This window comes from Seriola aureovittata, chromosome 9 (genome assembly GCF_021018895.1).
Source record: "Seriola aureovittata isolate HTS-2021-v1 ecotype China chromosome 9, ASM2101889v1, whole genome shotgun sequence".
NCBI classification, from domain to species: domain Eukaryota; kingdom Metazoa; phylum Chordata; class Actinopteri; order Carangiformes; family Carangidae; genus Seriola; species Seriola aureovittata.
Genome location: NC_079372.1, coordinates 22,721,921 through 22,739,325, shown reverse-complemented (window position 1 = coordinate 22,739,325; position 17,405 = coordinate 22,721,921). Strand labels below are relative to the sequence as shown.

Below are 17,405 nucleotides of genomic sequence, written 5' to 3'. Positions count from 1 at the left end.
GAAACAAATAGTTATAAAGGCTTTAATTTTGAAGGTTCTTACCGGAAGTACTTGGCATAAATGTCTCTAGCTTGGGCATCAAGTACACACAAACACACACACACGCACGCAAGCACGAACACGCACACACACTAAGGGGACTGTAGGCTATGTAGTTCGAATAAGGAGAAAGCCGAAACATAGTGAGGATATGAATCAGTCTCTAACTTTGCGTGTCCTCGTGTAACGGGGTGGGCCCGCGCCTCGTTTAGCTGCTTAAATATTTGTCTGTGTTACAAGTGGCGGACTGGCTCCTCGCCGTTTTGGCGGAGGGAGTGGAAGCAAATGAAAGCGTTGTTTGGAGCCGTTGAACAAAGAGCTTTTCTTCCCTCTACCATTGTTACCGAGAGGAGCGCCTGTTTTCTAACTGATTCAGAGGTGGTTTCACACTGTAAAAGTAAGCTAACTGCTCTGAAGTTGATCTGTTTTTAAAAAAAGGGGTCGTGAAAACGTTGGTTTTAATGCTGTGTAGTTTAATTCATTCACACAAGCAACTAACAATTCCCTTTAACCACTGGCTAGATTTGATACAAGGCTAACTGTAACTTTACGCAACGTTGATATTGGCAGATGACTATGGTACTGAATGGTGTTGGTGTCCATAACTTCCACTTAAATGTTATTTCAGTTTAATCGGAAACAGGAAAGCTGGGAAATTTTTTCTAGTTATTAGCGAGTCAGGATTGAACTGGTTTATTAACGCCGTGTAAGTTAGCTAGCTTGTTATAAGTCTGTAAAGCAAGTCAGCTAGTTTGCTAAAAGTCACTACTGAGTGTAGCAAACATTGAATCAACCGTTTCTGCTTCAGTAATCATAGCTCAACATGAAGCTGATGGGTCTCCATAACAACAACGTTCGCTCCACTCCACGTTAGCCTCACGCGCTGCTTGTGTGTGTGTGTGTGTACTGATTGTCATTCTGAATGTGTTGCTTACTACAACAAAAATACATCACGAAATACGAGGGAAAACGGGTTGTGACACATTGGGACCTACTCTTTACATAGGCACTCATTAAAACTCCTTGTCGAACTGACTCTATCTGTATGCAACTCATTGCTAGAAGATTGAAATAAAGTTTAGGGGTGACAAAAGTGGACATTTAATCAGTAAAGGGCTGCTTTAATGGATGCCAAAATCCAACAGTGAAACCTAAGAAATAAAAATTTTCATATGACAAACAAAATGATAGTAACACTGTGCAACATTAAGGTGCCATATTTGAATCATTTGACGTTGATCAGCAGTTATTAGGGGGCAGGTCCCAGCTCCAGACTTGATGAGTTTGCCATGCTGCATGTGTTGACAGGTGAGGGGTGGCCTGTGCTCCAGTCATGACCTCTGGGAATGGGAACACTAACAGCAGCCAACACAATGGAGAGAGCAAACCAGCCCAGGCCCTAGTCAAGACCCATATCCTCACCCATCTGATAGAAGGCTTTGTCATTCAGGAAGGTGCTGAGCCTTTTCCTGTGAGTACCACTGTCACACACACACACACACACACACACACACACACACACACAGAGAATAAAGTCATTGTATGACAGTCAGTAGTCAAAGATCTGGGACTTGACTGTCCAACTCAAAAACAGACGTATTTATTTTACTTATTAACTAACGGAGTGTACCTGTGGATCTTCATATTTACTGTTCTGATGTAATTGATCTGCAGTATCCCTAAACATTAACTGGCATCACGGGTTGAAGCACAGAAATAATCTCTGCATTCCTGTTTGATGTTTCGTCTCTGAGCAATTACAAGTCTAACACTGTATATCCACTAGCATCAGTCTGCAGCTCGAAGCGTTGATCACAGAGTGATCTTCAGACCTTCAGACAAGGTTATGTTAGAACTATCCTCCATCTTCCAGTACTTTACATCATATAACATCAAGAGCTCTGACCAGATTCTGGAGCTTCTTGCCAATTCTGCTCTCTGACCTTACCAGGGAGTTTCCTTCTCGGGATAGTGGACATTTCCACCCATGACTTTTGTGATTTGTGCAGTTTAAGACATGAAACAAATTTTCATGTAAACCTACTCTTAAGCTCTCAGTCTTTTTGGTTTGTTCTCTCCCTTCATGTTGCTTGGAAACCTGTCAATAGTTTTTTTTGTATCCGAATAGTTTCAGAAACTATCAAACTAAAGGAACAAAACTTGAGATCTAAATAAGGAATTTAGGCTTTGTCCACACTGATAGGTTTTCATTTTAAAGCAAAAACGATATCCGCACTCGTTTAAACAGGAAGCAGATTGTCCACTCTACAGTTGGTTAAATACTACGAACAGTAAAGACATTTGTGGCATTAAAATTCAGAATTTCAATCCACAACAGCTGCTAGCAAAGACAACAAGGTCAGTAACACTTGTAATTCGTCATCTATGTTGCAATCACCACTGGTAGTCATGACCAGTAAGAACCAATCAGGAGGCAAATATGTGTGTGTCTGCATCATTGTTTCCAAAAGTCTCCATTGCAGGGGCTCAAAAACTCCAGAGTAGTGTGGACGCTAGGTGTGAACGTAGCAAAAGAGATGTGTGTTAAAACTTAAATGTTGTAGTGTGGATGGAGCCTTAATGTCTCTGTGACCAATGTGAAGAACCATGAAGATCAGGCAAACTGTTTTCCATCCATTTTCCTCATTCGACTGTTCAGTTCAAGCAAGGAGCCGGAGCATACAGGTACATTGTGTTGTAATATCTGCTGTAGTAATGTCTGTATTTTCTGTCTGCAGGTAGAACGTCCATCTTTCTCAATCGAGAGCCTTAGGAGACACACAGTAGACTCAAAGATGGACGGCCTCTCACCAAAGGGTATAGTTCTCAGACCAGTAGCACAGCTTCATGGTTTCTTTCTCAGAGTATGGTGCACATGGGGGATCCCAACACGTTCCAAGGCCAGAGAGAATAAATCATTCCTTCAGTGTGTTCTGGGTCAAATGACAAATTAAATGTTAATGCTTTTGGTCTTTTAACAATGAGAATCTTTCTTTCTGTCTTTTTGCCCACAGTTTCTCAAACTACACCTCCATTAAAATTTCTTCACTCTGAAACGTCTTGGTCATGATCCAGATAACGGGGTTGGGCAGTAGTACAGTATCCTGGGGTGTTTGAAAATAGCAACGTTGTTTGTTTCATTACCGTCATGAAAAAATTCTGCTGCACAGTGTGTGCATATACAGGCTATAATAAACACCTGAAAGGTCCTATATTTTACACTTTTCCTGTGTTTTATTTGAAGTTTTGATCCATAAGAAGATATATTTGTGGTTTTAAGAACCAAAACCATCCCAATGTAGTTCTACATCTCTTCTCTCAGGCTTCTCTCTGGAGCTCTAGTAACAACAGGCCAGTGAGCCGATCTGTTTTATGAGTGTTAGTGTATTTTCAGTTCATTATGAAACTTGCAGGACAGTTTAGATTGTGGGGGAACACTGTCGAGGTAATTAATGGGAAACACTGAATGAACATGTTAAAAACATCAATGTAATGAAAGCTGGAACATCCCAGTTGAAGTGCATTGCAACCATCCTGTGGACGGAAACATTATAGCAGCGATTGGCGGATTTTTAATCAGCTGGTAATACAAATGTAGGGAATTTGGTTTGACGTTATCAAAGTGTGTCATAAACTGGATACTGGTCTTGGATACAGCCCAAACCCACCAGAGAACTGCACTTGTTGCTCAGACGACGGAACCAGATTAATTTTAAGCAGCTTCGATGAAACTGTCATGTCTGACTGTCAATATAGTCATTATATTAATTAAAATTATAATCTGGATAACTTGCACAACATATGTTTTCTATGGATATTGTTGGTGACATTTCCTCTGCTGAGCCTTCACTGTGTCCAGCTGACCGTGTGTTGACTGTGTCCCCTCAGAGTTAAAGGCCCAGCAGGAGCCCATGCTGACCTGTGAGCTGTGCGGCAGGGTGGATTTTGCCTACATCTTCAAAAGGTCTAAGAGGTTCTGTTCTACAGTGTGTGCCAAACGGTAAGGAAAGGCTTCATTAGACTAATTTCCACATTTCACCCTATGGTTGTAATTAGGGCTGTTCCTGGTGCACCAAAGTAGGCTAAACACAAATGACTCAGTAAACCTCCTTGGTGCAGGTCTCCATTTTCTATTTAGTCAATTTAGATGACAATTAATCAGAACAGGCTCGTGGGATCGTTTCAGTACCGGTATTGAGATATTTAGACAGGTATTACACGAACACTGGCCCCTACAGATGTTTTTTCCACATCTGGATAACACAGTTTTCACATTCTATGACTTTTCCAGGTTTTTCATGACTGTGCAGACCTGGCCCTTCTGATATAATATAAGAATATGAAAAAATAAATACTAGATCGATAGATAGATAATAACTAGATCTGAATGCAGGCATGAACAGCGCCCAAGCCCCTGTGCAGTTCGCCCCAGTCATGGCTATGCAAGTCTCAGTTTGAGCGCAGCACAGACAAGCGTTACCCTTTCTAAAGGGGTCCTCCAGAAAGTGTGGTTAACCTAGCCTGGAATTAACTCTGGACTTGGGGTTGAGTGAACCTGTTGCTACCAGACAGAGACCTTTCAGAGCCACAGACCCGTGCAATAATGTGTAAACATGGAGCTCGCACTGTTCTGGAGCTGGATGTGAAAATAAACAATAATAAGATTCATTCATCAAGCCGATCTCTTTTAGCTTCACCTCACTCAGTTGACTTGATTTACAGCTACAACGTGGGATGCACCAAGAGAATGGGTCTCTTCCCAAACCGCAAAACCACCCTGGAGAACATGAAGAAACAGAGAGCACTGAACGGAAACCTCAAAAACTCCAGTTTAGAGTCTAAAAAGAAGGTGAGACAATTCATTTATACTGGTTATTTGTGCAAGAATTCCTTATCTTCCTTATCTAGTGAAGAATAACTGGCTTCTTTATGTAACAGACAAACCTGCAGCCTTTTGAAATCAAGTCAATATGTATCTAGTGTGTATTCTTTATCTGACTTATAGCTTTTGCATTATGCCAGAGGCAGATATTGTTAATATCAAGTGTTGTATTTTAACCTCTCTTTGCAGAAGCCTGCTGCTGCTGCTCTGTCCACTGGTCACTCTGTCCACCCTGCACAGGGAGAGTCCAGCCAATGTTCAGACTTGTCCGGCTACAAAAACCCCCCATCCCCCCTGTCAGCCACCCAGCGGGTCCCTGCGGTGCAAGGCTCTGAGCTGCCCCTGCTGCCCCACAGCTTCCTGCCCAGTGACCCGGGCCAGTGGAACATAGAGGACGTCTACGAGTTCATCTCCTCTCTGCCAGGTGGCCGCCACCTCAGTCACAGTGTTACATTTGTCCACGTGTTGTGTATATTTTTACTGGCACCTGAGCCTTTCATAGTGACGGTGAAGAGGTGACAGGGAATGGAGGGATGCAACAAAGATCCCTGACTGGACTCAAACCTGCTGTTACATGATCAGTGTCTGTAAATACCCAGATGAACAGCTGCCCCAGAGCTTCTTACTGTAACAAATATGAACTGTTTTGTTTCACATGAGAGATTTCTGCTTCAGTGTTTTTCTCTGTGCTCGTCCCCTTGGTTTGAACTGGGTGGGATTCACATGGGAAACGGTGATGTCACATAGTACCACACACCAATCAGGATTCAGCAAAGTTTGAATCAAAATCTTACAGTGACCATTCACAGTCCAGACACATGCTAGGTTTTGACCTGGAAAGAAAATTCTGTTGAAAAATAATTGTTATTAGCCATGACGGTGATTATCTTGAGGTTTCTCTGCAGAGCTGAATGTTGTCGTGTTGTGACTGCAGGTTGTCTGGAGATCGCTGAGGAGTTCCGCTCTCAGGAGATCGATGGACAGGCCCTGCTGCTGCTGAAGGAGGACCACCTGATGGGAACCATGAACATCAAACTGGGCCCTGCACTCAAGATCTTTGCCCAGATTAGCATGCTCAAAGACTCATAGCCCATCTTAGTCCTCACTCTCACTCTCTCACACACACACACACACACACACACACACACACACACACACACACACACACACTGCTCTCAAAGGCAGCTCTGGACAAACAGGATGTGCTCAGGATCCCACATGCCGACTGACTCTGAGTTGAGTTCTGGTCCAGTACTTGACACTGGACCAGAGTTGTTTGATGGGTGTTTTTCCTGCTGAACACAAGGACATCAGCCCGGACTGTTTGACTCCCCTGATACTCTGATAACTTCACCCCAGCACCACCTCAACAGAACTTCACCCCATAGTTTGACAGGAGTGGTGTGTTAGGTAGTCTATGATGGAAAAGTGTTTCACTGACAACATGTTTTTGTTTTCATCATGTCTAAGTGTTCCTTTGGTTCCTGCAGGTTCCCTGTTAGCAGGAGTGTGACTGCTGTCTCTGTGAACTCTGGACATTTCAGTCACTGATGCTCATCAAGTTAATTACAGGGAAAATACAAGCTCACTGGATGGTAGGAAACTTTAGCTCCATAAAGGTGGAAAAATTACATCAGGCAGGTTTTTCTTTTTTCAATTTTTACAGGGAATAAGAAAAGTCTCTTTCATTAGACTCAGCACAAACCATGTAAAATCAAACATTTTATTTGATTCATTTTATTAGTGTTTCTTCCAGCCACCAGTGGCAGCTCTGAGTTCACTGCTGCTGAGCTTCAGTTCATGAGTGAAGCACAAACTATCTTTGATCATGATGCGTTTCCACTTCAGTGGAGGAGACTTTTCTCTGTCATGTATTTATTGTGCATAAAAGTTCACCTTGGCCATGGACGTAGTAGCTCCCACTTAGTAGCCTTTTCCTGAGCTTTTTCCACCAGATCCCAGGGTCTTCATCAGTGGGTTTCTGTGACTTTGTGTTTTGTTTGTTTTGATGTGCTCAGTGGCTGAACTGGTAGAGGTCCAGGAGATGGCGATGCAGGACAGTGATGTGTAGCATGACAGTCCTGGGTCATTCAGAGTGTGTTTAGCACAGAGACTGGAAGTAATGAGACTGTCGGCCTGACTCCCATCAGCAGGTAGAAGAATCCAACACCTTAAAAGTCATGTATGTAATGAGTTTGGAGTCATTATTAACCAACAAGACAGTTTTGTTGAAATTAATGGAACCTTTTCATTTACAGACCAGTTTTTCTCTGCTTCCAGTCTTTGTCCTCAGCTGGACTGAAGACGTCTCTACTGAGACACAGAGACCAGGCCCAGGAGGAAGGTGGTTCCCTTCTGACTCTGACACGGCTCACAACCCTCGATTGACTGGTCAGATACCCTAGTTGTAATCAAGAAATAGCTAAAGGACCATTGGTCTGAAGACAGATGTTGATTATTTTCATTTAGTTTAATTCAGTACAATCACACTGACTCAAAAAACCTCATCAGAAAAATATTTGTTTCCTGGTTGAGGATGGTTTTTACTTCTGTGTCACTGTGTTTCTATTCAGGGCTAGACACAGGAAACGTAATGTGATCCACTGCAGCTGCTGAGTCATTTCACTCATGTTTGTGTAGTCTGTGTGGACACTGTGCTATAGTTTACTAGAAGCTGATTCGGTGCAGTGACTATGTCCACCCAATATCTTTTTAGGTCTCTTGTATTTTCTCCTCCATGTTTCATTGATTAGCTTGTTTTCATCTCACAAAGCCATGTTGATGCAGACTCTCTGTTCACAGGTGCAGCTCTGTATCAGAAAACAATGGATGCAAACATGACCTGTCGTATGTTCCACAGTGATCAGGTAGCGTCTATGCACACAGGAAACCACTGCCATAAGTGCCTCTGGTGACATGTTGACGCCCAAGTATAATTCAGACATGAAAAACTGACGAAAGAGAAAGCTGTGGATGCTTTACGTCATTTCATAACTTTACCAAAGTCAAGTGAATGTTACTGCTTAAGTGCTGTCACATGCTGAAGCTGAGGTGAGCCACAGTGATGATGGACTAGGTTCTTACTGCAGATGTTCGAGAAGTTGTTTTCCAAAGTATCTTTTTCTGTTTTTGAGAAAAAAAGCTGCAACTGATGAATCAAGATCATAAACACAGAGGCGCCCGTTCCACTACAAATCCCTTCAGAGCTTTGAGTAGTTGTACTGTAAAATTTCCATGATCTGTTTGTGGCAGAGTCGACTGTGATTCACTAGTCAACACTCGGTTCATAATCTGCTCCACAGTCGCACTGTGATGACAGGTGGTGTTTGTTAAAAGGAATAAAACTGGTTTCTTTAGTGGGAGCTGTAATGCAGTTGTGATTGGCTCATGACTGTGACATCACAAATCTGTACACAAGACACAATCTTAAAACATCTGTGTCCTGGTACTGACAGATGTTTATTATAGTTAGTGGTAGAAACTGTTTTTGTCCTTCAAACTTTTCTTTTTTTTCTTTTTACAGAAATTCACATTTTTCTAGCTCAAAAATAAATCATTAGATAAATTGAACTGACTTTCAAACTTTGTTCATCCTTGTCTGAATAGTCGCTTTAAATTGATCCATTTTTTAAATGATAAGAATTAAACATTGTAGTCTAGTTTAATTATTCCAGACTTCATACATTTAAATTACAACATTTCCTCTAACAAAATGTTGCACAAACCCAGACATATATCAGACAACATAATTATGCAGTTTCTCACAATTATTGTGATTTATTTAACATACATGATCACCAATCATTCAAGTACAATCCCATCAGATAATGAGCTCAATAAATTAACTTCTTCCATTAATGTCTTCATTAAGGCACCGTCAGTAGTTCACATGAAAAACAGTGACTGAATAAACCCACAGCCAGAACAATCCTCAAATATTCTGAATCTGAGACAACACATAAATCATAAATAGACATGAAAAAGAAAACGTCCCGAACACATAATTTGTACCTTATTAATATTTACTTATCGTACCATAAAATTAACTTGGTGTGTCAGAATAAGAATATGTTGAACAGCCAGTATGAATTAATAACTGTCATTTACATTATATATACATTTAGATGTAAACACATTTTATGAAGACAGTTGTGTTTTGAAGGTCACGCAAAATTTGCCTCAAATCAAAAAGTGTAACGTTGATCGTAACATACGGTGACTTCTGGATTAAAACTTTGAAGTGGGTATTCAGCCCTTGAAAGCCTATTGAAAAGACCAGCTGTGACATCCCTGACTGGGGTGTGGCCATAAGTGCAACATGCTTGAATCATTATGAGAAAAACGGCCCTTCGTCTCATTATCTACAAACAAAACCTGAACTATCAGAACAATCTGAAAGATGTGGAAATCACTTCAAACAATCAGAGCAAATCTAAGTTTAGCCAAAACTTAACTAAACTGAAAAATAATTTGTTTCATTTCACCTGCTGGAAATCTGAAACAGTTCCCACTGCACTGCCCTGCAGGTGACAGTGTGCACAGCTGTGGTGTCTGTTGGCTGTGAGATTTAAACCTCAGGCTGAGAAGCTTTCTGCGCACATCTGAGTTATGTTGTAGGTGTTATATCAACAATGTTTTCACACAGCCATTAACATGGTGGTTTTCAGCCACGTTTCCATGGATACCGCTGTCACTCCGTCAGTAAGGCCTCCACTTTGATCCAGACTGAAACTACTACTACAGGGATCATTATATAATGTTATATAGACATTAATAGTGCTAATTATCACACGTTCGCATGCTAAACTCAGAGGGTCGGTGTAATAAACATAATTGTGAGCATGTGCTGTTCTACCTGCCTCTGCAAAAGAGTTTTGAATAGAACTTAATGTGAGCAGGCTGAAGAACAGCCGCACAGAGCTGCTGCGCCTGGTCGTATACAACAAAACCCATCGTCATTATTTTGACTTCTTCCATCTTGTCTTTCATTCAAATTGGGGGGTGTTGGGGTCACATTGAGTTAGAGGAGCGCCATGCTGAATAGGTGGAGTACCCTAAAATCTTAGGTAAAGTGACTGTGGTTCCCTCTGTTTATATTTTGTACATGTACAAACTTCAAGATGCAGCTGGTTCAACAGGAAATTCTGTTAACTGGTTCCAATTTTTGAAATGTGAATATTTGCTGTTTTTAATCCTATGTGAAATTAAACTCAGTATCTCCTGGTTTTAAAGTAACGTAGAGTCCAGACGCAGGTATTTCAACAGTTACACATTGTTCGTCAGCTTCGCTTCAGCACATTCAATGTGAAATGAAATAATGGAGATTACATTAAAGTGCAATGTCACAGCTTTAATTTGAGCAGGATTACATTATGGAAAGAACTGTGTGAGAGAACCTTTTAACACATAGTGACCAAAGTTCAGTGGTTTAAAAGTAATTGGACAGATACACAATCAAAACCATCAAATTTAATATTTTGTGATTGCCTGAAGTCTCTTTGGTTCTTCTGATGTTTGTTTGAGATCATTGTCCTGCTGAATGGTGAAATGTGGTTTAATACATTTCTCTGATTGGATCCACAGACTGCTCCTGTAGACCTCAGTCTGCATCCTGCTGCGTCTGTCATCAGTGAAATCATCAGTAAATGACAGTGGAGTCGTAACAGAACCTCCATGTCTGACAGAAGAGGTGGAGGTGAGCTGTTCTTTTTCCTCCACATTTTCCTCTTTCCTTAATTTTGAATTTGTTTCATCAGTCTATAGACCTTGGTTGCACATCTCTACTGTTCCCGTTTGTGTGGTTTCTATGTTTGTAAATGATTTTCTTTGACCGGCTCATTTCACATTTTCTATTTCTCCTGAACATTTTCAGAAAGTACGCAAACCTTTGATATCTCTGATAGTTTTTGCTTTTGGCTTTACGCCTCATACCGTCAGATCACTGCATCACAATCAGCTCTGAGCCAACAACCAAGATGTATTAACCAAGTGTCCTTTACTTTTCAACCCCTACAATTTGGGCGCTACGTGTTATTTCAAATTGAACGTGCTGTAGCGCACTTACACAAAATGTAACTGTTGAAATACTTACAGACTAGACTGTGCAGACACACGTGCTTCTCTGTCTTCTCATCAACACATCTTTGAGCTGTGTCGCTCCACAGCAGACGTCATTCCCTCTGAAATCAGTAAGTTATTAAAGCTGTAACACGTCGAGAGCACAGTACCGCTGTGTTCAGGCAGCAGTCCTGGTGTCGCAGCAGCCATCCTCAGCTTTGCTGGCGACCTGGTGAAGTCAGAGGGGGGTCAAAACGGACGATTAGCTGGTAAACTGACTAACACTGACCCAACCCGTCCACACTGCTTCCCAGGAGAAAACTACAGACGTGATCAGCATGAGAAATGTGTGACAGGTCAGTACTGAAGAGCCAAAGCCAAACCCACAGATTTCTTGTTAATTTAATTGAGTGATTCAATATAAAACATCATCAAAAGGCAGGAAGAAAAAGGAACAGCAGAAAAAGACTCGTGGCAGAGTGAGCACACAGTCCACGCTGATCAGAGACAAACACTTAGCCTGAAGCACAACCTCTGCTAACTGTCCAGCTGGTCAACTTCTGTAAGGAAGTCTGTAAACAAGCGGTCATTTCACGTGACAACAGATGTTATGGACTTTTAGCACCACCAGACTATACTCACTTCTACTTCATGCTTCTGTGATTAGCAGGATAATTTTGCTTTGGATCGATCCATGACAATCATCACTAAAAGGAACAGAAAGATTTATTCCGACTTTTTGGAGCTCTGGACAGATCAGAAAACAGACAGGTTGGAAACAAACCCACAGTTTCTCTGACAGATTATATCAGACTGATAACTGCTAATAAACCCTCATTGCACAGGGAAACTCTCTGTGGGTAATAAACTTAACAATCACCTTTGTTTTTTTTCCCACAAATAGCTTTGGCTCACGTGGAGGTTTGTTTAGACTCTGCCTGTTTTTCACAGCATCACTGTGTTCCCAGTCTTCAGCAGTCAACTTAGTGCAGTGTTATCATTATCATATGTACTGATGACCAGACCTACAGAAACTGAATGCTAGCTGGAGTAAAGTCTTCCTGTAAAACAATCATTAAAATAGGACCATACCAGTGTTACAGCTCATTTACTACAAATCCTGTTCATGTAGTGTAATTATGCTTCTCTAGGTGCTGGAGCATGTGAGATTTAAGGTTACTGACTTGTTGTGTTCTCCTGTCCCTCAGGGAGTCAGTGGTTTCCATTATGTCAGTTTCAGTATAAAAAAGTCAGCTTAGTAGAAATGTCTTTTAGTTCGATCATCCATCACAGTAAAATTTAAAGCTCCCTCTTTTTTCTGTCAAAGTTAAAGGAGCTCTTTGTAAGTTTTCTCTGTCACCTAACGTGGTTTCTTGCCGGAGGCAGGTGGTGGTGATTGTTGCTTCACAAGAGCTTCAGCCATTGTTGCGTTTACAAGACAAGGTTATAATACGTCCTCTGAGCAGCTACGTCTTCAGGGCAGATTGGAGGCTACAATGATTTGCTATCGGAAAGTGACGAGACTAGCTGGTTAGCATGCTAACTTCAGTAGAACAGAGTGAAAGGGACGAGAGTGAACATCGCTGTTGTTTTCCACCTCTGGAGAAAGCTGTTGGTGAGTAAAGGAATGAGGTTTGATGCTGAACTCACATCTTTTTATCTAGAGAGAGAGAGTGTGTGTGTGTGTGTGTGTGTGTGTGTGTGTGTCCTTGAGGTCCTGCAAACATGCTGAATCCATTTCAAAGCTGTTTTCCTATAGTAGTGAATGCAGTTTCCTATAGTTAACGTCCATGTTTACACTGGCCTGCAGTCTTCCTTTTCACTGTCGGCTCATTAACACCAACAACCTGTTGCATCACCTGTGTCCTTGTGTGTGCACAAGATGCAAACACCACTGCTAGTGGTCAGAAGCTCCACAGGGTACTGTCTAAGAAGTCCAACAACTTACAAACGTAACTTTAACAAAAATAAAAGCAGACTTGATGTAATGGATTACATTACTGAAACAAGTCTCTGTGAACTGACTTTTATTCTCTGATGAACATTCCTGGTAAAACAATATAATTATTACATTTTGGAAAAATTTCCTTCACTAAAGTAAAAAATATGTGATTTGCTGTGAATGCGAAAACACTGGTATGGTCCTTTAAAAAGTCAGAACAATGTGAATGATGTCACACAGTGGCCTTTACCTCAAGGTGAGCAAACAGGAGAAACACAGTAAAACAACAACCTCCTAATTTGAAAGAAAACTCTAAGTCTTGTGCTTGTTTTCTTCCACTGCGATCAACAAATGCTTTACATTCCACAATGGACATGAAGTGCCGCCGAACAGGTGGTGTGCTATAATGATGCCATAGACCAAATGCTTAACTGTAGCTTCTTGAATGAGGGCTACTATTCTACTGGTGCTTTCAGCTAAGATGGAATTCTTCATTGCTCTCAGTCTTTCAGAGGAAACAGCTGCAGTGAAAAATTTTATCAACTCCTTCAACACAGAACAAAAACTGTGGAATCATCTTTTGTGTGAGAGGGAAGGCGAGGTGTGTAAGGCTATTGTACCAACCCACTCCAAACATGTACAACCATGAGACGGGAAAATAAAATTCACTCAGAGAGGGTGAAAGTCAAAACTGAGAAACCAACCCATAGAGAGAGCGCTGATAGAGAGAGAAATCTTTGCCATCACACACAAGTCAAACAAAAAAAAAAAAACCCAGCAGAGCAGATCAGTTTGTAGTTCTGTTTCCAGTTACCACGGTTTATACCTTGCTCCTGAAGAGAGGCTTGGCGCCGGGGCCACAGTACTCGTTGTATATGAGCTTGAAGAGGAAAAGGTGGAATAGAGTTATGAGCGAGGCCACGCTGAACCAGAACAGGAACGGCAGGCCCGGGTACCTGTTGGCCATGTGCTCCTCATGGGCCAGGATAGCTTTAAGGTGCAGGGTGTGTCGGAGGTCCTGCAGATGGCGCAGGTCTGTGGAGATGTAGAGCATCGGCGTGATGGGCTGAGTTACCATCACAGGGAAGGTGTGACCTTTGATCTCTGACGTCAGCTCCACAGGCTCGTTGAGGCAGCCGGCCTCGCAGGCGTACAGCTTCACCGGCTTCTCCTGAGGCTTCACCGACACATGGAGGAAAGGCTTCCCCTCCGCGTCCAGCAGAACCGCCAGGTTAATGAGATCCTGGTTGTAGTGGATCCCTCTCAGGGCGTAGCTGTTGTGCAGCACGTCTGGATCGGCCTGAAACTGAAGGTGGTTCTCTGTGAACTGAAGGCCGCCGAAGCTGAGCACCATACCCTGCATGGCTCCGTGGGCTCCTGCCGCCACCAGCACCTTGCAGCCCCTCTTCTGCAGAGTCAGAGTCCACAGTGTGACCAGCTGCAGGATCTGTGCCGCGCTGCTCACACGCTCGGGCCACAGGTTCTCTGCGTGCATGGTGGCGTGGCCGCTGAAGCAGTGGTCTGCGTAGTTCAGGCTGGACTCGAGACGAGCGCGCTCCTCGCCGCTCAGCCTCCGGTCCAGCAGAGGAGCCGTGGAGGAAGAGAGGATATAGTAGAGGGTGGTGTTCACTGTGCGGCTGGACGGTGTGTGGGAGTCAGTGATCTTCCTCATTTCAACACCTGAATAAACAGAACAGAAGCAGGGATTGATTACTCTGAATGACAAAGTTTGGAAACAGTAGTTCAACAAAACCACCCCAGCTTTTCCAGAACTTTTGATCATGATCACTTTACTGCTGTTTTATGTTATATCACAAACTGTTGTTCAGTGAGACTACCAAAGTAAAACTCTCTTCATGTACAAGTAGAGATATATCTACTTTTGCCCTGTTTAGCTCATAGCTGAGGATATGTACATCTCCAGACAGCAGGGCATTGAACTGACACACAGACACTGGCGTAAAAACCAAACACAGACAGCTTTACAGGCTGTGCAATGATTAAAAACAAACTTCTGACAGAACACGTGAGCATGCGTGATCCATCATAAAATCCCTTCTGAGTCTTTATCACAGCAGTCAGCTGCATTTCACAGAATTGATTCACCGCTGCTTTAAGAATCAATATATCCGTCAGAAGTGTTTTACAGACCCTTTTTACAGGCATGTTTGCATTATTTTTCTTTGTATGACAATCAGCATGTAGAGACGTACATAGTTGCATGGTAATGCAGTGCAGTACTGAACAGTGTGTGGGGTCTGTAGTATAAGGACTAAAATCTATAAAAGTTAACTGTGGTCCTTTAAAACCCAGAGCCCGTTGCTGCTTCCACCTGAGCTCACCTGAAATGAAGAGGTCCATCCAGGCTTGCTGGTGGTCTACAACCAGCTCATCGACACTGGCCCTAAGCAGCTCCCCCAATTCTTTTTTGGCTCCTTCTCTGAGGGTGCTGAAAGTCTCCTCCAGCTTGGACGGCTCGATGGGCTCTGAGGTCCACACCACTGAGAGAATGTGTTCTGTGTGCTCTGATTTAGCAGAGACCTGAATCCTGCTGCTCAGCTTCTTGGTGACCACCACCACCAGCACCATCCGGTTGTTCTCCACAGGCACTCTGCCGGAGGAGAGCACTATCTCTCTGTCCTCCAGTTTCTCCACACTGGTGGAGAACTTGCTACCGAAGGAGGGATTGTCAGAGGAAACGTCCAGGGAGGCGGCCCTGTCAGATGGGTTGTTGATGTGGATTCTCTGGAGATACACGTTAGGTCTGCTTCTGTGCGCGATAAACTCCTCTCTGATGGTGACACAGTCCCGGGCTGACTGCAGAGCAGCTGGTGAAGCACAGCGCACCAACAGCACGGCTCCTTTCCGGAACCACAGCATGCTGGCCTGAGCCTCGGCCCGCTTCCCCTCCAGGTGGACGCCGACTCTCGGCGAATATTCAGTCTGGTGGACCGGAGCCGAGCCGGGCTGTGAAGACGACGCTACCCACAGTTTGTTAGAGTCAATGTCAATCAGAATATGGCCGTTACCTGATACAAAAGGTGTGTCTAGTTGTTCCTGAGGTGTGCTGTATATCCCCTCTCCTCGGTCTACGATAGACTTCCACCTGTGGATCTCAGCCAGTAGGCACTGTCCAGCCACCCCACCGGGCATGGCCGAGCCGCTGAAGAGCCTCCACCTGCGCTCCGCTCCCAGGTACCAGTAGAAGATGAGCAGGAGCAGCAGTCCGATGAGGAGTCTTCTTGCCCAGCTGCTTGATAACAAGCCCGGTAGCCCCTTCAGTCTCTGCTGTAGCCACATCGTGCGTTAAAGTGATGGAAGCCCAGCTACAAGTAAGTGTCTGCAGACTGCACCCAGGTGCGTAGGGTGGAAATTTTAAGATGTCACATGGAATTCAGGTCGCGCTCAAAACATGGTCCCACGATGAAAGCTGACAAACTGGCTTCGCAAGCTTCCGGCTAAGTTAGCTTAGCTAGGTAGCTAGGGCCGTGAACGAAAACTGTCCAAAATGTGCTGTTGTTTCACGCATCGTGGTTGTTGTCACATCCTTCGTCGGATGTGTGTGGCAGTCATCAATGCGTCGTATCTCAGCTTCGTTTTTTTGTTTGTCCTCAGGTTAAAGCGATTCACCTGTCTCCCCAAATAACTCTGCAACCAGCGGTTGACACTTCTGGTTTGTCACAACTGTCGTAAAGCAAAACGGCACAGCAGTGACCGGAAATGTCGCAAAACCAGTAACCTTATATACGTATAATTTATTTATTCAAATTGAAACAAATGCCTTGTAGGAAAATTTGAAAAAATATTAAGAGGGATAATGTGTTAAAATACTTTAATTTATTGATTTAATTTATTAATATAAATTATATTGTTGGAAGGGGAAAAATAATATAATTTCAAAGACTGACTTTTCCAAAACGGGCTTAAATACATTGAAAGACATTGCTTAGTATCAAAATATAGTTACTTACTGTAGGCTACTGAAAAACCGACTTCTCTGGCAAGTGTTTCCTTGCTGAGCTGCAGAGGAGGATCAGTAGCAAAAGGCACATTTGCTACTAAAAGGGCTGTAACTTTGGCTGAAGCCTCATATTAGCTTCAGATAAACTTTGGAAAGCATTGCATGGTGCACACGTTTGTGCATAACCTCAAACCAACTAAACGCACAAGACATTGGTAAGGTAGTCCTGCAGCACTACTGGATGGTAAAGCAGAGGAGATGGGGTCCATATACAAAGCAGAAAATTATGTGTGATTGAAATACTTAAAAAAGATAATATATGATAATATAAAATGTAAAACCACATATTCAAAAAATAGCAATACACAAATAAATATAGCATTTGTGGATTTTAGTGAATGTTAATAGAATATGTTTTGGACTGAAACTGTTTTATAACTGTAACACTTTAGAAAATAACGGGACTTAATGCCTACACTGCTCTAGTGTTATAGTTGATGAAGTTTTGGTGCTCTGGTGGAGGC

General features: G+C 42.8%; 2 protein-coding genes across 3 annotated transcripts; one reads left to right on the top strand and one right to left on the bottom strand.

Annotated features, from left to right (window-relative positions):
* Positions 1-119: 119 nt before the first annotated feature.
* On the top strand, positions 120-8,290 carry phc2a (polyhomeotic homolog 2a (Drosophila)). Of its 2 annotated transcripts, XR_008828725.1 has the most exons (8): positions 120-436; positions 1,348-1,510; positions 2,778-2,856; positions 3,928-4,039; positions 4,762-4,888; positions 5,111-5,345; positions 5,856-7,312; positions 7,724-8,290. XR_008828725.1 is itself a non-coding variant. In XM_056385777.1 (7 exons), exons 2-7 carry the CDS (start codon positions 1,373-1,375, stop codon positions 6,008-6,010), a joined length of 846 nt encoding a protein of 281 aa, XP_056241752.1. In that variant the 5' UTR covers positions 120-436; positions 1,348-1,372; the 3' UTR covers positions 6,011-8,290. The 2 variants fall into 2 exon arrangements, 1 of the variants encoding a protein (XP_056241752.1); XM_056385777.1 differs by having other exon boundaries at positions 5,856-8,290.
* A 377-nt stretch (positions 8,291-8,667) lies between these two features.
* On the bottom strand, positions 8,668-16,594 carry kiaa2013 (KIAA2013 ortholog). Its single transcript, XM_056385776.1, has 3 exons — positions 15,263-16,594; positions 13,747-14,600; positions 8,668-11,207 (listed from the first exon to the last, which is right to left on the bottom strand). The coding sequence occupies exons 1-3, from the start codon at positions 16,218-16,220 to the stop codon at positions 11,157-11,159; spliced, it is 1,863 nt and encodes a 620-aa protein (XP_056241751.1). The 5' UTR covers positions 16,221-16,594; the 3' UTR covers positions 8,668-11,156.
* Positions 16,595-17,405: the final 811 nt, after the last annotated feature.

Excerpts from the sequence above, each read along its gene's own strand:
- kiaa2013 (XM_056385776.1), bottom strand. The coding sequence starts at position 16,220 with ATGTGGCTACAGCAGAGACTGAAGGGGCTACCGGGCTTGTTATCAAGC. Across the intron at positions 14,601-15,262 it reads GATGGACCTCTTCATTTCAG|GTGTTGAAATGAGGAAGATC; the intron begins GTGAGCTCAGGT and ends CTGTTTATTCAG. Across the intron at positions 11,208-13,746 it reads AGCCTCTCTTCAGGAGCAAG|GTCGCCAGCAAAGCTGAGGA; the intron begins GTATAAACCGTG and ends TGACTTCACCAG.
- phc2a (XM_056385777.1), top strand. The coding sequence starts at position 1,373 with ATGACCTCTGGGAATGGGAACACTAACAGCAGCCAACACAATGGAGAG. Across the intron at positions 4,040-4,761 it reads TCTACAGTGTGTGCCAAACG|CTACAACGTGGGATGCACCA; the intron begins GTAAGGAAAGGC and ends CTTGATTTACAG. Across the intron at positions 4,889-5,110 it reads GTTTAGAGTCTAAAAAGAAG|AAGCCTGCTGCTGCTGCTCT; the intron begins GTGAGACAATTC and ends CTCTCTTTGCAG.